Source organism: Penicillium rubens (genome assembly GCF_028828025.1).
Source record: "Penicillium rubens strain IBT 27055 chromosome Unknown utg000003l_segment0_segment0, whole genome shotgun sequence".
In the NCBI taxonomy this organism is placed as follows: domain Eukaryota; kingdom Fungi; phylum Ascomycota; class Eurotiomycetes; order Eurotiales; family Aspergillaceae; genus Penicillium; species Penicillium rubens.
In genome coordinates this window covers 794,360-816,684 of record NW_026890601.1, presented here as the reverse complement: position 1 = coordinate 816,684, position 22,325 = coordinate 794,360, and the positions used below count along the sequence as shown (strand labels likewise).

Below are 22,325 nucleotides of genomic sequence, written 5' to 3'. Positions count from 1 at the left end.
ATCTTCATCCACATCCAATCTCAACCATCCATCCCCTCATCCTCACTCTCATCCATAACACAGTCAACAATAGGAGACCCCCCACCAACCAACCCGCCAAGAACACCCTTCTCCTCCGCATCCTTAACCCTAACAATCTCCCTCCTAGCCCTCCTTATAGCCTCCTCCTCCGCCTTCCGCATCGTCCCAGAAACCCTCAGCACGCGGAAAACACATCCGCGCTCGCGACCCGTCCCCGCGCGTTTCTGCCCACTCGCTGGCTCCGGCACGCCGGACATGTACGTAAGCGCTGACCAGACAAGTCGGAAGGCAGCGCGTGGACACCGCACTATGGCGGTGGATGTTGCTGGTGAGAGGTATTTTACTAGTGTGGTGTGATTAGTGGGTGGTTCGGTCGACATGGACGGATGGATGGAGGGATGGAAGGGGTTGCATGTGGGAAATGGAAAATTACTTGTTATTCCGCCTGCGGTGACGCCGCCTAGCTTGCCGATTCCGTAGTCACCGTATAGCTCTGCGACGGAGTCGCGGATCATCTTGGCTAGGAAGCCTTGGGTTAGGGTGTCAGATGTTGGAGAGTGGATTGCTAGTTGGGGGTTGCGTGGTTTTGTTGTTGGGGTTGTGGGCCAGGTTTTTGGGTCCGGGTAGAGGATGTCCACGAGGAGGTAGCGGTTTTTGAGGCGGACCATGGTGGTGTAATTGTGTTGGGTTGGTGTTGGTGTGGGTTGGGAATTGGGATTGATTGAGAGCAGGCAATGTCCTGGAAGCAGTACAGATAGGGTACCGTATGGCTCGTTCGGATGGTATGAGATGAGTGTTGACGTAGTGTGGTGGGTACCTAGGTATGTATGTATGTCTATGAAGCTGAGGTTGAGGCTAGAAAAGATTGCGACTGATAAGAGATAAGGATATTTCCTAATCGGGCGCATGCTAACCTTTCCAACACCTTGAAGGTTGCATCTATCAGCTAAGATACCTCAACTACAGCGAATACTAGGCACTATGCTGAAAACCAAAATATATCATGCGGCAATGGCACGTTCATTATTTCCCAAATAGGTCTAGTCATCTACTGCAAAACGAATTAAATCAGATCTGTAGCCGGGTTGCGCCCTTCTTGAGTGTCAACCCGTCAACTTGGTCATGCCACATGAACGCAGGTACATCGATACACATAACTGCTCAGAAAACATAAAAAAAGAAAAACCAAGGGATGATCCATCCGAACTCCACCGCCCTGAACGGACGGACTATATGCCAGCGGACGGCGCTGCAAAACGTCATAAACAAAATCACAGGTTGACCTCGACACGGCCCTCGGCACCACCCTTCTGCAGGGTGGGGAGGAGGTAGGTGATGTCGTCCCAGGGGTGGCGGTAGAGACCGGTGCGCAGGCGCTTCTGGTCGAGGTAGTGGGCAATGAGACCGATGGAGCGGCCGAGCACGAACAGACCGTTGAGAACACCCATGCGCATGTAGTCCTCGCACTCCTCAGGGGAGAAGGCACCGCAGTTGCGGAGAAGGTCAACGAAGCAGACAGCGACACAGCCGTCGACGTTGAGGATCAAGTTGTCCTTCTTCGAGGTGGTGACGGTCTCAACGGCAATAGCGTAGTCGAGCAGCTTGGTGCTGGGGAAGTGCTTCTTGACGAACTCCTTGACGAGCTCGACACGGAGATCAGGGTTGTTGCGGGACTTGACCTTGTGGCCAATACCGGGGATAAGCTTGTTCTCCTTACGCATAGTGTCGACGAAGTCACGGGGGCTCAGACCCTTGTCGAAGGCCTTGGTAAACTCCTCAGCGGCACCGTCCAGGGCACCACCGAAACGGGAACCGATGGTCAGCAGACCGGACACGAGAGCGCTGATAAGATCCTTGCCAGCACGGGTGGTGATGATGGTGTTCATGGCACCGGAGACGGCAGGACCGTGGTCGGCAGTCAGCATGAGAACCATCTCGAGGAACTTGCTGGCGTAGGGGGGCAGGCGGCGACGGAACCACAGGAGGGACATGACACCACCAATGCCAATATCCTCTTTGAAGACATCGGAGATGGGCATACCGGCGTAGAGCAGCTCCTGGCCACGGTCGTCGGAGATGGTGGAGATGAAGGCGGCGGGCTTACGGACGAGACCGAGCTCCTGGGCCCAGGAGTAGTCGATGGGGATCTTGGGCACAACGGGCTCGGGGGCGGGGGTGATGCTGCCCTTCTGGAGCTCAGCCTCGTAAACCTGCTTGAGCATCTGGGGGAGATCCTCGAAGGTCTCGGGGACGTGGATGCCAGCTTCGCGCATGGCCTTGTTCTTGGTGACGGCAGTCTCGAGATCGGAGTTGGCGGAGGCACCGGCGTGACCGAACTGGACCTCGGTCTTGAACATGCTGGCGCAGGTTCCGATAGCCCAGGCGACGACGGGCTTGGTGATGGTGCCGTTCTTGATGGCCTCAATCACACGGTACTCCTCAACACCACCGACCTCACCGAGCAGCACAAGGATCTTGCACTCGGGCTCGGCCTGGTAGCGGAGCAAGTGATCGATGAAGGTGGTACCGGGGTAACGATCACCACCAATGGCAACACCCTCAAAGACACCGTCGGTGTTCTGGGAGATAATGTTGTTCAATTCGTTGGACATACCACCGGACTTGGAGACGTAGCCGACGGAACCCTTGCGGTAGAGCTTGGAGGCGACAATGTTGTCCATCATACCACCAGTGTTACCGATCTTGTAGGCACCGGGCTTGATACCACCAACAGTGGCGGGGCCAATAATGGTGATACCCTTCTCCTTGGCGGTAACCATAATCTCACGAGCACGCTTTGGTACTCGTTAGCAATTCATCCCGAGATAACACGGAGAGGCAGAAACTTACACGCTCGGGCACACCCTCGGCAATAATGGCGATGGAGCGGATCTGGGGGTTCTCCATCAGCTCCATAGTGGAGCTGTAGACGGAGCGGGAAGAGGCGAAGTTGACAACGGTGTCAACGTCGGGGTGCTTGGCCATGGCCTTCTCAACATCCTGGTAGACGGGAAGGAGGGTTTCGCTGGTACCCCAGTACATCTTGCTGACGAACTGACCACCGAAGGTGTAGATGATACCCGCTACGGAAGGAGTGGAGCGCTTGCAGATGAAATCGAAGTCGAGCATGCCCTGCACGGCTCGGGGTTGCATACCACTTGACCTCTCGTTAGTCTCTCATGTCGATGCTGCAGGTGTAGAATCCCATGACTTACTACACGAAGCATCGTGTCTTGTTGTGGAAAAGGCTGTGTTGGGAGGGGGTGAGGACACGGCTAGGAGGGGCGAAGCGGGTGATGTTGTCGTTGGCAGACTGCACGCCATTGCCGGCGGGGAGAGTAGAGGAGGGCATGATGAATCTGGGTCCCAATTAGTATGACGGGTTCAATTTCGAGGCAATTGTGCAACAGTGCAGGCAATTGTAAAGAAGGCCGCTTGGAGGGGTATGCGGAAGAGCAATGGATAAGAGAGTGAAAAAAAAGAAGTAACTCACTTTATGCGTTAAACAAGCCGCTCGATGCGAAATTAGAGAAAACAGAGAAAAGGAGAGAGAAGGGATAATACAGGAAAGGAGAAGGCAGAAGCTGTTGAGAAAAATCCGCGGGGTGAGATACTCGGAGTACTCGCAGATACACCGTACAGCTCGTCCCAGACCGCTGGATCCGCAGAACAGCTCAACACTTGGCAGTCCCCAAAGTACCGGGTACTGACGATACCGTACCCACATCATCGTAAGGATACTAAAAATACATATATCTAATACAGAAGAGTATAGGGGGATGTTGATGTGAGGTCTATAGTCCTGCAATGAATGCTATACAAATATCGATATTTGAAGTGCATATGATCTTCGTTCCTTCTAATATTTGACCTGAACTATGTATGTACCAAGTCGAAATATCGTCAAAAACGATATCGGTATAGACCCAAGTCGGGATCATGTAATATCGGTCTATCGACTCAACAGAATCCAGACATCTGCCGGATGGGGCCAACAAGTACTCCCTACAATGGACGGAGTACCTCAAAATAGGTAGAAAAAGTGGTGCGATCGGAAGTACCCAGTAAATAGGGAGTAACTACGAACTCCGTAAGTACTCCGTACGGCGTTACGGAGTCCTATTTTACGGAACACTTCGAGTGCAAATTTTGTGGAGAATTTCCCAACGAAGAGCACATCATTCCCCCCCCCCCACCTTTGGGATCTTCCGTTCTGGTCTGTCCCTCAACAGGTGGGACCTGCCGAGTTGTACGCTGTAATCTCCAGAACAACTTTTTTTTTGTGTACGCCGTAAACTACAGTACACTCCAGATTCCCACCTTTTTCCTAATCTCCCTTTCTTACCTTCAGTTCAAAATATCCCTTTTCCTTCTTTCTCTCTCACATCTCTCTCCCTTAATCTCCATCACACATCATGTCCGCCAAATCTATCCTCGAGGCCGACGGCAAGGCCATCCTCAACTACCACCTCACTCGCGCCCCGGTGATTAAGCCCACTCCTCTCCCTGCCTCCGCAACACACAACCCTCCTGCCCGCCTCGCCTCCCTTCACTTCCCCGAGGACAAGGCCGTCAAGGATGTTCTCGACCAGGCTGAGGTCTCCTACCCTTGGCTTCTGACCCCCGGCGCTAAGTTTGTCGCCAAACCCGATCAATTGATCAAGCGTCGGGGTAAGAGCGGTCTGCTCGCCTTGAACAAGACCTGGGCTGAAGCTCGGGAATGGATTGAGGCTCGTGCCACTAAGGATGTCCAGGTTGAGACTGTCACTGGTGTCCTCCGCCAATTCCTGGTTGAGCCCTTCGTGCCTCACCCCCAGGAGACTGAATACTACATCAACATTAACTCCGTCCGCGAGGTAAGATTTCCCCGCAGTCTCGAACGCAATTGAACGGAAATGGAAGCTAATGGTCCAATTCCAGGGTGACTGGATCCTCTTCACCCACGAAGGTGGTGTTGATGTCGGTGATGTCGATGCTAAGGCCGAGAAGCTCTTGATCCCCGTCAACCTCAAGCAGTACCCCTCCAACGAGGAGATCGCCGCAACCTTGCTGAGCAAGGTCCCCAAGGGTGTTCACAATGTCCTGGTTGACTTCATCTCTCGCCTCTACGCCGTCTACGTTGACTGCCAGTTCACTTACCTTGAGATCAACCCTCTGGTTGTCATCCCTAACGCCGACGCTACCTCCGCCGAGGTTCACTTCTTGGATTTGGCCGCCAAGCTCGACCAGACCGCTGAGTTCGAGTGTGGTACCAAGTGGGCTGTTGCTCGCAGCCCTGCTGCCCTGGGCTCCCCTGCCCTCGCATCCGCTGATGGCAAGGTCAGCATCGACGCTGGCCCGCCGATGGAGTTCCCCGCCCCCTTCGGTCGTGAGCTGAGCAAGGAGGAGAAGTTCATCTCCGACATGGATGCCAAGACCGGTGCCTCGCTCAAGTTGACCGTTCTCAACTCCAGCGGCCGTGTGTGGACCCTCGTCGCCGGTGGTGGTGCTTCCGTCGTTTACGCCGACGCCATTGCCTCCGCTGGCTTCGTCAGCGAGCTTGCCAACTACGGCGAGTACTCCGGTGCCCCGACCGAGACCCAGACTTTCAACTACGCCCGCACCGTGCTGGACCTGATGCTGCGTGCCCCCATGCACCCCGACGGCAAGGTCCTCTTCATCGGTGGTGGTATTGCCAACTTCACCAACGTGGCCAGCACCTTCAAGGGTGTCATCCGCGCTATCCGCGAGGTCGCCAATCTCCTCAACGAGCACAAGGTCCAGATCTGGGTTCGCCGTGCCGGTCCCAACTACCAGGAGGGTCTCAAGAACATCAAGTCCGTCGGTCTCGAGCTTGGCCTAGACATGCACGTCTACGGACCCGAGATGCACGTCAGCGGCATCGTCCCTCTTGCCCTCCAGGGCAAGAAGACCGACATCAAGGAATTCGGTGCATAAACAGTTTAATCCTTATTTGTTTGTTCTTTGCAGCGTGTGTCCGTTGCATCGGTTTGTGGTATAATGCATGGCATGATATGACTTGTTTTTTTGCGGGATTCCGGGGGAGGTCTGCGGATGTAGATGTCACCCCGGCGTCTGTCCTATTTTGCTGAGGGTATGGCGTTACTTCCCGCCTGGGCGAAAAGGCCCGGTCCTTCTGGTGTCGACGTACATGATTCTCCGTTAGATTTCATTTTCCTATGTTCACTCCCGGCGGGTTTAGATCGTGTGATGTACCGTCGGATAATATCAATGATATGAGATATCTATTGTCCCAGAATTGTTCTATGTGTAAAAATAAATTCAAGTACTAACTGTCCAGATACAACCTTGGAATGTCGAGTGAAGCGAACGTCTGAGAAAAGGAAGTAAAAATTACTGCCAAAAAATACCACTGTAATTAATACATAGATATACGTGTAATTTTGAATAAGCTCAAATCCAGGAAGGAGACAAAACAAGCTCCCGCATCAGACTCCACACAAGCTCCCCTGTACCCCGGATTGACAGGAACATCAGGTCCCGAGATCAGATCCTAGGATAAAGTAGGGACCGTGCTGGAGCTGGGGAATCATACCGAGGTGTGGACGCGACTTCCGCTGCCCCGAGATTAGGGCAAGATAAGCATCGGACGAGCGGGGGCTAACTTGTTCTTATATGAAAGAGGATTAGTGCCTACGGTGCTTGGGTTAGGGTTGCAGGGTGATACTACTGGGGTATACCGTGTGAATTCTTCAATGTAGGTTGCTCCTTCTTGTTTGGAGAATTGGTTGACGTCGGTGGAAGGCCTACTTGGGATAACGAGCGTGTAATATAAGGCGATTGTAAGCTACTGTCATAGGGGGATGATAGTATTGATGTAAAACTACATGTGAAATAATCACGTTGTTGGCTCTGTGATATACTGATGGTGCAAGGGTTCTCATTCATGGAAATGCTCTACTTGGAGCGTTCTATATTGACGGGCAAAGTACGTATAACAGGCCATATGTGCCGCCTGAGCCACATCGCAAGAGAAGCCAGGTCCCAAGTAGAATTGACAGTTATTATTTCGGGTTTACATGTGGTATTTCTAAATAAAACGAATAATCGCTCAATGGGTTCAAAAGGGGTTGACCAGTATTGGTTATATAGTTGCTACACATTTAGAAGATCATAGATATATAGACAAGGTCACTTTCAGTTACGGTCAAGTATGTATTTTGCTCAGTTCCATCTACCATGCTACGAGTTATACTATTCACTATAATAACCGCAGGATGCTATTAATTTCTCGGTAATCGGACCCCTCTTGACCCTCGAATCATATAACCTGCCATCCTCCTTTAACGACGCCTTTATCCCTTCAAGTGATATTCCTCCTAACCAATTTGTTGTCAGCAGTCCCTTCAAAAAGCTGAAGGGATTAATAAAATCTGAATTTATAGGGATCAAGGATATTCGGTATAATACATGCTAAGGCCAGAACGAGTGTTGCATTGTCGCTTGTGACAAAAGTGACAAAACCTAGTTCCGAAATGCCAATTGTTCACAGCGACTGATAGTAACGTTGATGAAAAGATTATCTGTAGGATTCGTAAAATTAGGATATAGGAATTTTGGACAATATACCCCAGTTATACTTGTTGCGTGATTATACTGGATAGCAGATCAGATGGCATCCCTGCCCACTCGGACTATCCGTCTCAACAAACCAAATTGGTTGAATTGGTGATCAAAGCATGACAGTTTCCCAGGTATAACCTTCCAAGTCACTTTAGAACTCCCCAACACTTCATGCTTATCGATTCAGCAACTATTGAAGGAAACTGGTTCAGCTCACAGGTGACTGGGATGTCTAATCCGGGGCGTATATGCATAGATCGATCCGGGTTAGCCCCATCAGCCACCAAAGTCAGCTTCCAAATGTGGTTAGTCTGCAGATATGACTTGATATCTCGTCAACCCTGGAGGTTTCAGAGAGCTGTAGTCACCAATTCCTCAGCCAGAAAAGCAAATGGCACTAGCTAGTACCAGTGAATAAAATGTTCTCCATACGTACCTATGTAGATATTGGTATGATATTTCAAGATTACATAACCTGGAAAGGGATGGATGGATTAGGGTCCACCGTGGACCTGTGCTCTGTGCAAACGCTCCGATTCACCAATCAATTAATATCATACACATCAGCCCGATCACGCTCGGTAATTATCCCATTGAAAATGAAACTGAAACTGAAAACTTCACTTTGTTTTATCCCCGACAGCCATGAGTCAGTATCAATCGAACGGGCGATTACTCGCTTTCTCCATCCTCCAGTGCCTCATCCCCTCTATGCTCCTGATCACAACACCTAAACGATCTGTTATACGATATCTGTCTATACCATGTATGATATGGATTGTGTACCATATGATGATGTACCCTGTTCAGAATCCGGGGTACACATCGACCAATTTCCTCGGAAGCTCTGCAACCTTTGTCCTAACAGCTCTGGATCTCCTGCTGATCAACCCACAAGCCGGGCACGACTTCGTCGATGCCAATGGACACACCATGGGCTTCTTCTCTCGCCTAGTCGAGGCTGTTCGGCTAGTCACATGTGCGCGGGCTATCAACACACCCCGACAAGTGAAGAACGTCCCGCCATTCCCAGGATACTACACTAAGAGGGATCCGAAAGTGATCCCTCGAGGTCGATTCTTGGTTAGAGAAACTGCCATTGCTGCCTGGCAGTTCCTAGCCCTAGATATATTTAGTGTATTGGCCTCGAGACAAGCCATGAATGAGCAGGACGAAAATATCCCAGGACGAGCATTGGTAGAACATGCTATTCAGAGCCTCATTGCATGGCTCGTTGTGACTCGGATCCTGCTCAGCTTCTATTACCGCGTTGCTTCGATCGTCTTTGTGAGTCTGGGCGATTCGCCGGCGAATAGCCCGCCGATTATTGGGAGAATGGCAGATATATATACACTGCGGAATTACTGGGGGTGAGCTGATCCTACCTTTGTTTGGTTGGATCTAATATTCATGGCTACTGTAGGAAATTCTGGCATCAATTGTTACGACTGCCACTTACGTCGACTAGTAACTTTATAGCGCGGGATATCCTCGGTCTGCCTAGATCGTCGTTCGTGGAACGGTACACGAACGTGTTTATCGTTTTCTTTTTCTCCGGCGTGATTCACGTCGTACTTGATAGTCTGCGAAACGTTTCACCATGGGAGTTCGGGACTATGGCTTTTTTCCTATCTTTCGTTGTCGGCTATATGATTGAAGACGGTGTTCAGGCTCTGTGGAAACGAGTGCCGGGCTCCGAGAACAATGCCAGCTTGCCAGCGTGGTGGCAAAGGGCCATTGGATTTTGCTGGGTCGCCACATGGCTAGGGGTCACGTCCCCTTGGTATTTTAGGTTGGCGATGCTGAAGCCGGAAGAACAAATGGTATTGGTTCCTTTCAGCGTTGCTGGGCTCATTAGCCTTCCTGTGTTGAATAGTATAGTCATTGGCGGCGGTCTTGTGTTGATGCTTGCATTCGAGGGAGAGATTTGAAAAGAGAGGATGCTAGAAATGTCAGATTTATCGAACTTCCTGTCGTTGGCCTATATCTCCTTGTATACATTAATAGCGTTCTACGCGGGCTAAACGTCTACTCCCTTCGAGGCTGGCGGACTAAAGAAATGTAATAGAGGTCCTATCACTGTATCGATGGGTTGGGCTTTGGCGAGGTCTACCCGGACCTTAAATCTTTCCAAGGTTGTTTACAAAGAGACGTTATTCAGTCGTAATATAAAGCGTCAATTTAGTGACTTCGCCATCTACCTACTCTGTCATCTTGCCTATGCAAGTCTGTATAGATACTTATATATACCTCCCCCCGCCACATAGCTTTTATCACCAAATTATGATGGATAGTACCCTACTCGTTCGACCCCGTCCAGCTTGGTGATTGGCTCACCTGCTTGTTCCAGCCGTTCCAACTCCTCTCGGGCCATGTTTGCTTGTATCTATAAGAAAGGGTTATCACCAATCCTGTAAACAGTAAATATTGTTAAACCAACCTCTATACGCTTTGGAGTAACCAGCTCTCGTGACCCTGTCACCTTCCACTCAGGGATGCCAGTTGGCCTACCCAGATCCATTAGGGTCTTCTGCTCGAGAAGACTGTACTGGCCATCTGCACGGTTGAAATTGAAAGGCTCCTTGAGGGCAACAGGTGGGTTGAGAATGATGCGTACGTCGCGTCGTAAGTTCCGTGAAGCGGAGTGTAGCATAAATGGATGGAGAAGAAAAACATCTCCTATCTCGCCAGTAGCCTCGTGAAATGAATCATCGCTTGAGAGGTCTGGTGATGTAGCCCAATGCTTCCAGTAGCTATTTTCCTCGGTTTGGACATTCACAGCGTCGCGGGAGATGAGTGAAGGCCATGTCCCTTCGGGGTGATCGCACTGGAGTTTTCGCTGAGGTTAGTTGGAGAGTAAAAGAGTAATATAACGCAGCGAGTCGAAGGCCTACCAGATGTTTAGCCACCAAGCCAATCCCATCCGTGCAGATCACGGTTCCACCCCCTTTAGGCTTGATATCGCTGAATAGTGGAATAACCAAAAGCGCTTGCTCGGGACTGTCCAAAAAATGGATGAACCAGTCGCCGTCGTTGTGCCAGTCTCCTAATGATCGGAAGTCCAACGTATCCTGCGGAGTATATTCTGGTTTCCCCATATTCACAATCCATCCATCCTTCCAGTCTTTACACCAGTCGGCTACCCGATCCGCTCCACCGACCAAGTCGCAGATCGCATGCCAGGCTTTGGGAGCAAATTCCTCGACGTTGACTTTAGTATGGCCTGGCATATTAACCTTCTCCTTCGTCCAGGTTGATTTGTCGGTAGGTGAGACCCCAAGACGAGTCCAGACGGAAGAGGTAAAAGCCGCCGCTGCTTCGCGGGTGAAGCACTGAGGGACTTTTATGAAACCATGTTTGAGCCAGTGTTCCTTTTGTTCCTCAGTGAGTGCGAACTGATCTTGTGGTGTGGACATGGTGTTGCTATCTTGCTTGGTTAGATGAAGTGGGCCTCAGAAGAAGCATTGCCCTTTAAATGCCGTGGACACGGACATAAGACCAAACTAACCCCAGCTGAACATGCCGGCACTTCAGGCTGTTACGGGTATATGCCCACCATATTCCTACTTGAGATACGGAGATCTCTCCGTATTGACTTGATTAGGCACAACAATAGGCAGATTTGAAATAATACCCCGCTTCTCAGACTACCTTGAATAGTCTCTATCTCCAATGGCCACTTACAGTCGCACGATCAACACGAACTGCTGGGGATCACAGTAGAACTGAACGCAATCGATGCAACATGGGGCCCTAATCGTCATTGTTGTTGTTCTACTTTGCCGATTCCCCTCCTTTCAGACCTCTCCGTAAAGCCTAATTTGCTCCGATTTGATGCAATTGATGGGAAAGGGACCTGTCGTTCGAGAAACTGCCGGGTTGGCAAAACTTAGGTTATTTAGACGTGAAATATTTCCATAAACGAGTAGTATCGCCTATCATCAGACCAAATAAGGGAAGGAAAGGCATAATAAGGCAACGAGGTTCGGGAAAAGAGAAGGTAGGAAGGTAGGATGGAGAGGGAAAGGTAGAATAACTTATGTGTGTGTGGTTTTCGATCATGATGGATGGTGTCTGCTCCGGAGACGCACTCTCAAGACATCTTCCAGTAATGGATAAATTCTCTATAGTAACCTTCTCATCATTCGAAATGGGAAAAGAGCAAAATACTTACCTGAGCTTGATAACATCAGGTTCTATTGATCGAAATTGATATTTGACATGTCTCTTCATAAAAATCTGCTAGAATATAGCGTATTCGAGCCTATGTTAGCAGCTCGAAGATGTACAGGGGTCCCAATACAGGTACCTGCAGTTTGTATATAAACTACTAACAAAAATAAATCACTCCTCTCATATCCTCATTCCGTATAGTAAGACTTGGTCAAATAAATGTTTTTATTGTCATGCAAGTACTATGCAAGCAAAAATAAGGGAATCCACGGTCATCGTGAATCGAACCATACCAACGTCCTGGTCGAAAGATCGGTGGACATAACCGCTCCATATTCATATCAAATATCTCAACCAGCCAACGAACAATCAACGCCCAAATCGCTGCGTAATAGCATCACCAGAAGGAAGCTCAGATGAGACAGTCGGTGTCTGAGAAATGCGCGGAAGTCGAGTACGATGTTGAGGGGCGGGATCTGGACCTTTGCCTAGTCAGAAGCACGTTAGCCAACATGCCTTAAAGACTGTGTTTCAATACATACTATTTCGCCCATCCCAGTTCGGCCGATCAGGGGGCGGCATTGGGGCTTCCCGGGGTGTCTTCGTCCTTGCCCTTTTGGAACTACCAGTGCCGCTCCGTTGGTACCGATGAAGCTGCTCGACGCCATCTGGGTTGACGGGAAATGTGGGAGTCTTGGGGTGCCGTGTAACTGGGGCGGGAGGCAATGATGAGGTATTAGATAGAGGCATAGAGACTGGAGGAGGAGCATTGAGCGATGATAGTGCTTGGGAGACTGTGTCCGAGGCTGCGGTCTGCATTCGGGACTTCATGGCACGAGCTTTGAGGAGGTTGTAGAGGTTGGTCATTTGAGCGAGTTTGTTGTTCTTGTCACGGTACATATCATTCAGTTCTTGGTTTTTCTTTTGGAGGTCTTCTTGAGATGATTGCATGTCTGCAGTCCAGATGTTAGTCGGATGTCCAAGTAATAGTAGGCTCAATTAAACCGACCGGACAGCTTGTTCTGCAGTGACAGGATCTCCGTGTTGGCATTGTGGATGATCTTATCCATCTGCGTGTTCAGATTGGCGTACTTCTCCGTAAGCGTCTTCGCTCGGTACTCCTGGTAGAATCTGCTCTGGTCAGTCCTGGAGCTAGGTGATACTGAGGAAGTGAGACAGACATCTCTTGTGTGCTTTGATACGCCCAAAATGCAAGTGCGCGACCAGCACATTCCATGATTGTGTTCGGATCTAACCCACTCAACACGCTCGTCTTGTAGTCCTCCGTCGGATTCAAGATTGTCGAAACAGCGTCATCTGGATTGAGAAGGGCCGTCTGACACGCAGGACAGAGTCGATTGCTGGTGGTTGGACGGGAGAGCCCGAGGCTCTCTGCGCATCCATGACAGAATATGTGCCTGAAATCATCAGCCTTTGGCCTAAGCTGATCAAAGAGGAAGATACCTACGAGCAGGTTGTCACCACTGCTTTCTCTTTCAATTCTGCCCGACATTTGAGGGAATTGCATCTTAAAGAAAAATCCATGGTGTGGCTGGCGATGGGATGCGGTTGGAGAGAGCAAGAGGTGAAGGTCACGAGTTAGCTAGCCTTGAGATGCTATTGCTTTAGTCAACCTATGAAGGAAATCTTGTAATAAAAACAACAACCTGGACAGAGAGCATTTGCACATTTGGTATTTGTCTATTACATTGATTATTTTCATAAGATTTCCACAGTCTAGAAAAAGAACGTATTTCCCTGAGCATCGCGCCGTGTTGAAGTCATCTTCTCTTCAAACTCTTTCCCAGGCTCATACTCATGCCACAGACTGGCTGGGTAGATATGCTTGTTTTTCTCATACCACCGTCGATCTACGACCTTGGTCTCTGAGGAATCCTTGTCCGCACCCTCTAGCTGATCGTCACTAGGTCGGGACAGCGGATCATCAGTGGCTTTGTTGGAATCGGCAACCGGGGGTTTGCTGGAATAATCAAACAGCAAACCGCCAGCCCGAGAGAAACTGGGCACTCGATTGGCGATGAAGTAGTAAAACTCGTAATGCTACATGAATGTTAGATGGAAGACTTAACCAATGAAGATGCGGGTGAACTTACATGTGGAACAATAATATCGCCCTTGACAAGCATCAAATCGTCGACACTAACACGTGCCCACTCTCGGCGATTATCTTTCTTCGCTTTGGATGCACCGCTGGCACCACGTACGCCCATCTCAGCACCAACCTTCCGGCACCGATCTAAGAACAACCAAACATGGTCACCCTTCTTCACTTTGACAGCTCCAGCTGGTATACTCGTGCCATCATAGAAAACAAATGGAATGAGAATATCGGTATTCTTCACAGCCTCCTGCATGATCAAGAACTCCTTCCGGAGAGTGTCGCGAGCCAGCGCTTCAGCTTCCAAGGATGCCTTTGTCAAAGCTTTAGGTGGAGGGGGTGCATTCGGGTTTGCTTTCATCCGTGGCGTAGCACCATCCTCAGCGGGTGTTTTCGAACCTGACCGTGATACACTTGAGTCGCGCGGAGTTGCTGCTGATTCTTCCGCCTCGTCCTGGTCATCGCCAAAAGATAGCTTGCTTTTCGCAAGGGGCTTCTTTTTCTTCTTTTTCGGGGGACCGTCACTCCGGGGAGGCGTTGACCTGTTGCGCTGCGATCAGCTCAAATGAACGGAAATAAAAATCGAGACTCTTGGCTTACCCGTCAGTCACATCGCCTGTAGAGGGAGTTGCACTTCTTGAATTACCAGATGCCAGTATCCCCAGAGACTTGTCATGCGCCTCGCGCTCTTTTGCCTCGAGAACATCCGCGCGCCGCTTGCGAAAGTCGGAGAGATGAACGAGACCGACAGTTTGTTCCTTGAGCATCTCCTCCGCGGAGACGCTTTGGCCGGCGAAGGACCGAGGCGTAGATGTGTTACTCTCCTCTCCTTCTGCCATTTTGGAATTGTGAGATATTGAGCTTACACTTGACTACTGAGATGGGGGAATCGGTTTGCTCGGTGACGTCTGGTAGCACGTGACCTTGAATTTATAGTGTTTCAGGTTATTTTACAAAATCAGGTAATAAAAAGCATTCAGCCTTTCTTGATAGAAGTGAGTGAAATCTTTCATCTGAAAGTTGAGAGAACTCCATCTCACATTAGAATCCAAATTATTCCAATGCTTGAATGTGTCATGGTGTGTACATAGTCTCTTTCGTTGTAACTGAAACGGTCTCACGGCACGCTGCAAACAAGACAAACTCAGTTCCCATGCGCGCAACCTTCGATCTCGGTCCTCTTTGATACAACTTTCTGCAGCATTTACCCGTCGAATTGAAATTCAGAAACCATGGACGAAGAAGAAGACGACTTCTATGATCCCGTCGACGCGGTGCCGACAACACAATCGCTGAACCACACACAAAATGCAGCTCCAGGTCAACCGCAGGAGAGCAATTACATGGAAGAAGACGAGGAGGTAGAAGAGGAAGAAGAAGATGATGTACGCACCTTGCTGACGCCTGCCTGCCAAATTACTTGCTAATTCTATCTGCAGGATGACTTCAATATTATCACAGAAGCTCCCGAAGGCGCACCAGCTCCCGAACCGTGAGTTAGCTGCCATCGCACTCCCTGCACTCTTGCTGATCTTTCTAGCTCTCACCCGCGCCATGCAAGCTTACGACAAGAATCACAACGGCCGCCTTCCGCAGACTCGTCAGGTTTAGCAGCGTCCGTGACGCCATCCGCGACTCCTCAATACGAAACAGCGACTCCGGTTCCCGGACACCCAGCCGCGGCCGCAAGACCCTCCTCAGAAAAGCCAGGATCCGCCTATCCAGCCATTCACAGCTCCACCATCGACGTCAATGCAAACCCCATCCACCCTATGACCGGGAAGCCGATCATGTCCACAGACATGGATGCTGACTTCCCATCCGACGACAAGCCCTGGCGCCGACCCGGGTCAGATCTCTCCGACTACTTTAACTACGGATTCGATGAGTTCACATGGGCAGGATACTGTCTCAAGCAACAAGGCGTAAGACAAGAAGTCAGCAGTCAAAAGAAACAGATGGACGATATGCAGGCCTTCATGGGCATGGGAATGCCCCCAATGCCTGGAGCACCGGGCCCCGCTGCTCCAGCCAGCGCTGCGCCGCCTATGGCCGGTATGCCCGGTATGCCAGATATGAACCCAGATATGATGCAGGGCATGCTGGCCAGCATGATGTCCCAGGGCTTGGACCCGTCTAATATGGATCCCATGGCTTTCATGCAACACGCTCAGTCGATGATGCCCGGTGGCGGCCAGCCGGGTCAACCTGGCTTCGGGGGCCAACCCCAAGGTCAAGGATTTGCCCCAGGGGGTCAGGGTCAAATGGGCTACGGCGGATACGATCAACGAGGAGGTTACGGGGGCCGAGGACGTGGCCGAAGATGGTAGTTTGATATGGGATTCGTATCACTGTGATGTAGCTTTGGGTTCGCCCTCGGAATAATGGGATCTCACGGCGTTTCATGCATACAAAGGGAATAGCAATGACACTCAACAATTTACAATTTCAAGCTTCTTCCGGCAGATGTAGAGCTGTAGGTCGTGGACGAAGTGTACAACATCCAACATACATACCTAGACGGATAGCTATACCAGACATATCAATAGATAACCAAAATTGAAAATCTAAACCTAAAATATCATAAATATCCAGTTACATTATCCCCTAGAGAGAACGAAAGTCACAGGGGAAGCAGGGCTATTCGGAAAGAAGCTCATGGTTCGGTCTTGGCATTCTGGAAATTTCTCCAGTCCAGATCTTCTTCCCCCGGACCAGTTCCATCTTCTTCCCTTTCCATCCCCATCCTCAACTCACGATCCTCACAGGAATCCCCTTCACCTTCACAATGGTACGTGGTATATCCCGATTGATCCCACAACCCGAATATCCCTATTTCCTCAACTCCAGAGCGCGCTACTAGCACCTCCACGCCCAACTTTTTCTTCCTCCAGACCGAGCCCGAATACCCGAAAACCCGCGCCGCGCAATTCCAATTCAATTCGGTTGCACTCATTGAGAAACAATCATTAACTCAACTCCATTTCTAGTCTGTCCTCCGCAACATCAAGTCCCTCGCCCCCCTCCTGGACCGCGTCCTGGTCCAGCGCATCAAGCCCGAGGCCAAGACTGCCTCCGGTATCTTCCTCCCCGAGGCTGCCGTCAAGGAGCAGAACGAGGCCCAGGTCCTCGCCGTTGGCCCCGGTCTCCTTGACCGTGACGGCAAGCGTCTCCCCATGGGTGTCAACGCTGGTGACAAGGTCCTCATTCCTCAGGTATGTGGTTCAATTCCCTCCCATTTCCGCGTGGATGCGAATGCACGGAACAATATGTGCTAACGTGGCTCCGCTCAGTTCGGCGGTAACGCCATCAAGGTCGGCGACGAGGAGTACACCCTCTTCCGGGATCACGAGTATGTTTCTTTTCTCCCTTCGGTTCTCGGGAACAACAACTAACCACCCCACTAGTATCCTGGCCAAGATCAAGGAGTAAATTAGTCGTTAAGACAATATTCTTATACGATTTTGTTTCGCCGCCATCTAACCTCCCTCTGTCATGTCGACTCCGACTCTCGCTTCGCTGTAAAATCGCGATGGGGATATTGGACGACCTCTGATGTGTATCATATGCGACGTCACGTCCTCGACCTTTCTCAACGATCTCAAGTACACCGACCAAGAAAAAACCAAAAAAAATAATAGCGAATAGGGAGGCTCTCACTGTGTGATATTTGACATTTGGTTGGGTATCATGTCGGTTGTGGCTCCTATTTTGGCCTGTCTTTCTATTTTGCATGAGTTTTTGAAGCGCTGGATTGGCCTTGGGTCTTGCATGTCTTTGTCCACTGTACTTTTAAATTAAACTGCGGCTGACCTTCTCCTGGTGCTTATGCCGGGGTGGGTTAGTCGGTAATTGCAGACTTGATCATCTCCTCTCCATTTGTGGCATATCTTCCAGATTCTTCATTGGGTGCCATTGATACGCGTCTCTAGATGTCTTGAAAGTCCATTGCCAAATTCGCAGTATAGGTGAAATAATAATGGTTCTCATTATGAATACTGATTCTTGACACGCAACAGCTGATATCGCCCCCTACACATCTGCTAATAGTGAAAGCGCAGTTTCCCCAGACGAACTAATCGGGGCTAATCTGAGTACCATATACATCCTCGTCATCCTCATTCTGATCGGAGCTCGAGTGAACCGTTGATTCAATCACCTCCGATACCCTGTGCATAACCTCCTCGCCAACGAGAGATCCGTATTCCATATTCCGGAAAAAGGATCTCATACTCACAAACATATCAAAAGCTCTTGAGTCTGTGCTAGCATTGGCAACAGTCTCATGAGAGGGCAGTGGGACTGGATCTAATTTGAAATCAGTCGCTTGGTTGAAACCGCCCACACGAATGTCATCCAAAATGAGCCGCGCCGCGAAAGGATTAAGTCCCAGGTCGCGGAGAGCGACTTCATATTCTGACTCCCCTTCCGTGATGTTTTCAATCATTTCAGGGGGATACAAATCGTATCGAAGCCTTCCCATACCGAAACACCACAATACAATGTATAACGAGTGATTCGGGATCGGTACCAGTAATGCCGTGGCCAATCCCTCCTGGGCGTCACAAAACCCAGCGAGAGAGCTGATTTCCCTTACCAGACAGGCATTCGCGACTCTGCTGACGTCTGTTCTGTCAGGTTTGCAGATGAGAACTACCAGAAGCTCATATCGATGCATGAGGCGGAAAATCTTCTCCCGGAGCGGGGAGTTGATTCCCTGGATTCCATTGAGCCTTGCATCCCTTGGACCATGCCCGGGAAGATACCGCTGGGTCAGCTCATGAGGGGTTGTCAGAATAAGCCCACAGTCAGGTGCTAGAATGATTTCCGCATCACAGTGGTACCGGGGATCCGAGGAAGCGTCCCCATATTCCCTGTAGATCAATCTGGGTGGGTTTTCTGGCCAGCTCTCCATATCTCGCACGACCGACGGGTGAGTTGTTAGGAGGGTGGTAGACAAGAAGAACATTGGTGGGGGATTGAATGCTGACTGGGTCACCTTTTCCTGCATGGCGAAGGCAGGGCTCGGCGACGGAGAAAAGCCCGAGGGCTTCTCATCAGGGTCTGAGGAACTGTCGCCCACAAGGGAAGGGACATCAGAGAACTCGCCTTGTCCACTTCTTGTGGATTCTGATAAGGAAAGCGATGATGGATCATGCGACGAGCTAACATATCCTCCATCACTACCTCTAGTTTGCATAAACAGCGATAGAGATCCGAGGCCACCAGACACTGCTTTGGAGGATTTCGGGGTCTCTGTACAATCTATGGAAGCAAAAGTATGTGGAGGCTTGGAATGGTTCATTATCAATCCAGCGTGATGTGAATTGTAGCCCAATTTCGCGCCAAACAGCTCCTGCTGAGCGATGCAAGAGTCTCTCTTGTCCATGGACGAGGATGGTTGCGTGGTCATAGTATTCAGGTTTTGCTCGTAAGGAGTTTTGATGGTAACATGGTTATCGTTTTCATTCTGCGGATCTCGTGCTAGCTGAGTGATATCTCGATCGTTCTCTGGCCGAGTTATCGACGAATTCGAACATCCCTTTGTCACAAACATGCCTTCGTGAAGCGTACTGATAGAAGTGGTCACGATTCCCTTCTGTTCACCAGGTGTTCCTGTATCCCCCATGAGCTCCAAAAGAGCCTTCGTCCCTTTCTTTCCTTTCAAGTCTCTGCGTGCTTGCGCTTCCTGGCAGTCAGCCCTGCCAACGGAGAACCCTTTTTCTTTGGTCAGATGAGGAGAAACAATGGGGAAGTTGGGTTGCGATTTGGTATGTGGACTGACATCGAAGAATGGAGGTGTGAATGGGGCGTTATCAAAATCAAATGCACTGAATTCACTTTCGGTGGCACGCTTGTCTTGGTTAGCTAGCCTTGTATCAATAAATATCTGTTGAGTACTCACCTCAGAAGCCAGTGCGGTTGGGGCGTAAGCCTCGGCCTCCAGGTCTTGAAAAGAGGAGGTTGGGTCAGGGTCAGGGTCAGACTCAATACTGACAAACTGATGGACGGTCCCAGATTCGTCCACGATGGGGTAAAAAGCGTCTCCTGCAAGATGGGATGTCGTGGGAATATTCGAGAACTGGACAGGAATATTGCCAGGCGTGGTAGAACCGTCACCACTGGTTGACTGGGACATTCCCGAATTGTATTGTTCAAAGACATCCCGCGTGTTAATAGGAACTACGGGGACATCAGGACCACTAGGAACAACCAGGCGAACTGAAGGGGCTGGCGAAGAGGGAGCCGGACTCTGAGCGAAGGTGGAGTGAAACTCGGACGACGTGACAATCCTCTCATCCTCAGCTGTGAGGAGAAATGTCTCGCCTTTGGAGTCAGATGTTGTCACTTCAGGCAAAATGCCACGCCAGGTGTTTCTCTCCACGAAATCGAGCTGAAGACATCCGCTCAGCACCTCCATATCCCCAGGCTGGGTTTCGAGCTTCTCCATCATGAGATCGGTGCAGAACTGTCTGTCGATTTCTTTGAGGCGTTCTCCTGGATGTTCGGGTCCGAGACCCTCAACAGGGGGAATGGGGGTTTTTGGCTCGCAAATGTCGTCTGCGTAATTAAGCGGACAATATCGGGTGGAATCCTCTGCAACATTGTAGAACCTGGCGTACTCAAGCAGACTTGGCGAGTTAGGAGCCATTTTGACACGAGGGAGAGAGGCGAGGAGGAGAAGAGAGTGAGTGGTGACGAGAGAAGTTTTGTTTACGAGAAAGCAGTGGGAGTGCAGGTGGGTGGTGAATTGGGGGAAGGTGCGAGAGACAAACACAGTCCCCAATTAGGCAGGAACGCGCTTGGGAGCCAACACAGCCTCAGGAGAGATACTTGTCTGAACAGCTCATATAATGATTATAAAAGAACGTTGGAATAATTATATTTCGCTAGTTGTGATATGTCGCTAATCGCCGAGAGAAAGAATCACCATGAACCTTTTTGCAGCCAACCTAGTCGTTATAGTTTGACTGGCGAGACCCATCCTTGTTGACTGTTGGCAGTCCATACAAGGCATTCAATTCATCTTCCTGAGATTTTCCCGACTCTTCAAGCACGGGCTTCTCAGCATGGACCGCAACACGCACAGCATGACGACGGTGGGGCGTAAAGCCGTAAGAAGCACTGTGGTTAGTGGACCGGTTATCCCAGATCGCGACGTCCTCCTCACCCCATGAAAAGCGGGCATGCATCTCCTGAGTCGTGGCGATTACATCAGTAAGGAACCGGATGATGGCGTCACTTTCTGCTGCCGGGATACCGACGATCTTCTTCACGAAGCCAGGGTTGAAGAAAAGTCCGTTCCAGCCGGTGACTGGGTTCGTCCGAATAAGTGGATGTTCAGTAGTGACAGGGTCCCGACGCACTGGCCGGCCTAGTGCCCGGGAGTCGTTGGCTTGCATGTCGGCTGAGTGAAGAGCTGTGAGGCCCTTGAGGTAGTTTTGCATGTGCGAGGAGAGTATATCGTAGGCAGCGTATTGCGAGGACCAAAGGGTGTCGCCACCGCCTCCTCGGGGTGGCCCAGAGAGAAGCTTGAGTGATGTGTAGGATGGTGGTTGGATTTCGTAAGTCACGTCTGAGTGCCATAAGAAACTGGGCGTGAAGAGAGCACGGTTGTCACCGGAGTTGTCGCCAGTGTAGACGACATGGACGTCCTCTAGACCTGGCTTTCTGGGAACAGACGTGGTGGCGTGCTATACTTTGTTAGTATGTATACTCATATAAACAAGCTCGAGTCAGATATCTTACCCTGTGCAGCTTGCCCCAATATTGGCCCAATTGGCGTTGAGACTCGATATCGAAGTTCTTCTGGGAGCGGAAGAAGACAACGCCTCGGTATGCAATCAACCGAGCCAGGTCATCCCGCTGTGCATCATCAAGCTTTGAGAGATCAACCCCATGGATTTCAGTTCCGATCTTAGGATTGAGATCAAAGACGGCTGTGGCATCCCTCAGAAGGTTGCGGAACCTGGAGTCTCCTCGCAGCCCCTTGTCCTGGTAGGGAGTGTATTCAAGCGGGGACCAATGGATATCCGGAAATGAGGGCAAGAAGTCTTCGTATGCATAGTTGTCGTGTTTAGTGACTGGGGTCCGGCCGGGCTGATAGCCAAATTTGTTGTCACCAGCGAGGTCCTCCGCAAGGACGGGAACGGTAAACTTGGTTGTAGTTGGGGCCACAGTCACCACGGGCTCTTCTAATGATGGTGCCATCTCTAATTGAAGTTATGATGTAAAACAAATGCAAGAGATGAAATGTGAAAGGATGTAACAAGGTGAGGTTAAAGGTTGACGTGAAAGTATAAAACTAAAATTGGATAGATGGAAGAACAACCTAGGTACTTTATATAGATACAAGCTTAGTACCAAGTGAGTCAACCCCAGATAACGCCATTCTGGAATGATCATGGATCTCACATGCCCCGGAGTT

The 22,325-nt window shown here is 50.3% G+C and overlaps 11 protein-coding genes across 11 annotated transcripts; 4 read left to right on the top strand and 7 right to left on the bottom strand.

Moving 5' to 3' along the window:
• Positions 1-20: 20 nt before the first annotated feature.
• On the bottom strand, positions 21-689 carry N7525_006502 (Rpp14/Pop5 family protein; the record flags this gene model as incomplete). Its single annotated transcript, XM_061213757.1, has 1 exon — positions 21-689. The coding sequence occupies one exon, from the start codon at positions 687-689 to the stop codon at positions 21-23; it is 669 nt and encodes a 222-aa protein (XP_061068188.1).
• A 603-nt stretch (positions 690-1,292) lies between these two features.
• Positions 1,293-3,567, bottom strand: N7525_006501 (uncharacterized protein; the record flags this gene model as incomplete). Its single annotated transcript, XM_002568989.2, has 4 exons — positions 3,515-3,567; positions 3,237-3,380; positions 2,872-3,178; positions 1,293-2,816 (listed from the first exon to the last, which is right to left on the bottom strand). The coding sequence occupies exons 2-4, from the start codon at positions 3,371-3,373 to the stop codon at positions 1,293-1,295; spliced, it is 1,968 nt and encodes a 655-aa protein (XP_002569035.1). The 5' UTR covers positions 3,374-3,380; positions 3,515-3,567.
• Positions 3,568-4,436: 869 nt separating this feature from the next.
• aclA (putative ATP citrate lyase subunit (Acl)) lies at positions 4,437-5,958 on the top strand (the record flags this gene model as incomplete). The annotated part of the gene is made up of 2 exons (XM_002568990.1): positions 4,437-4,877; positions 4,942-5,958. 2 exons carry the CDS (start codon positions 4,437-4,439, stop codon positions 5,956-5,958), a joined length of 1,458 nt encoding a protein of 485 aa, XP_002569036.1.
• Positions 5,959-8,250: 2,292 nt separating this feature from the next.
• On the top strand, positions 8,251-9,536 carry N7525_006499 (wax synthase family protein; the record flags this gene model as incomplete). The annotated part of the gene is made up of 2 exons (XM_002568992.1): positions 8,251-8,975; positions 9,029-9,536. 2 exons carry the CDS (start codon positions 8,251-8,253, stop codon positions 9,534-9,536), a joined length of 1,233 nt encoding a protein of 410 aa, XP_002569038.1.
• A 350-nt stretch (positions 9,537-9,886) lies between these two features.
• On the bottom strand, positions 9,887-11,021 carry N7525_006498 (uncharacterized protein; the record flags this gene model as incomplete). Its single annotated transcript, XM_002568993.1, has 3 exons — positions 9,887-9,991; positions 10,046-10,432; positions 10,500-11,021. 3 exons carry the CDS (start codon positions 11,019-11,021, stop codon positions 9,887-9,889), a joined length of 1,014 nt encoding a protein of 337 aa, XP_002569039.1.
• Positions 11,022-12,147: 1,126 nt separating this feature from the next.
• N7525_006497 (uncharacterized protein) lies at positions 12,148-13,291 on the bottom strand (the record flags this gene model as incomplete). Its single annotated transcript, XM_061213756.1, has 4 exons — positions 12,148-12,266; positions 12,321-12,731; positions 12,788-12,909; positions 12,960-13,291. The coding sequence occupies 4 exons, from the start codon at positions 13,289-13,291 to the stop codon at positions 12,148-12,150; spliced, it is 984 nt and encodes a 327-aa protein (XP_061068187.1).
• Positions 13,292-13,515: 224 nt separating this feature from the next.
• Positions 13,516-14,736, bottom strand: N7525_006496 (FAM50/XAP5 family protein; the record flags this gene model as incomplete). Its single annotated transcript, XM_002568995.1, has 3 exons — positions 13,516-13,839; positions 13,893-14,439; positions 14,498-14,736. The coding sequence occupies 3 exons, from the start codon at positions 14,734-14,736 to the stop codon at positions 13,516-13,518; spliced, it is 1,110 nt and encodes a 369-aa protein (XP_002569041.1).
• A 393-nt stretch (positions 14,737-15,129) lies between these two features.
• fip1 (cleavage polyadenylation factor subunit FIP1) lies at positions 15,130-16,227 on the top strand (the record flags this gene model as incomplete). The annotated part of the gene is made up of 3 exons (XM_002568996.1): positions 15,130-15,282; positions 15,337-15,389; positions 15,438-16,227. The coding sequence occupies 3 exons, from the start codon at positions 15,130-15,132 to the stop codon at positions 16,225-16,227; spliced, it is 996 nt and encodes a 331-aa protein (XP_002569042.1).
• A 458-nt stretch (positions 16,228-16,685) lies between these two features.
• N7525_006494 (co-chaperone GroES family protein) lies at positions 16,686-17,329 on the top strand (the record flags this gene model as incomplete). The annotated part of the gene is made up of 4 exons (XM_002568997.1): positions 16,686-16,688; positions 16,888-17,112; positions 17,191-17,249; positions 17,305-17,329. 4 exons carry the CDS (start codon positions 16,686-16,688, stop codon positions 17,327-17,329), a joined length of 312 nt encoding a protein of 103 aa, XP_002569043.1.
• Positions 17,330-17,972: 643 nt separating this feature from the next.
• N7525_006493 (uncharacterized protein) lies at positions 17,973-20,549 on the bottom strand (the record flags this gene model as incomplete). Its single annotated transcript, XM_002568998.2, has 1 exon — positions 17,973-20,549. One exon carries the CDS (start codon positions 20,547-20,549, stop codon positions 17,973-17,975), a length of 2,577 nt encoding a protein of 858 aa, XP_002569044.1.
• Positions 20,550-20,850: 301 nt separating this feature from the next.
• On the bottom strand, positions 20,851-22,108 carry N7525_006492 (TauD/TfdA dioxygenase family protein; the record flags this gene model as incomplete). Its single annotated transcript, XM_002568999.2, has 2 exons — positions 20,851-21,591; positions 21,647-22,108. 2 exons carry the CDS (start codon positions 22,106-22,108, stop codon positions 20,851-20,853), a joined length of 1,203 nt encoding a protein of 400 aa, XP_002569045.2.
• Positions 22,109-22,325: the final 217 nt, after the last annotated feature.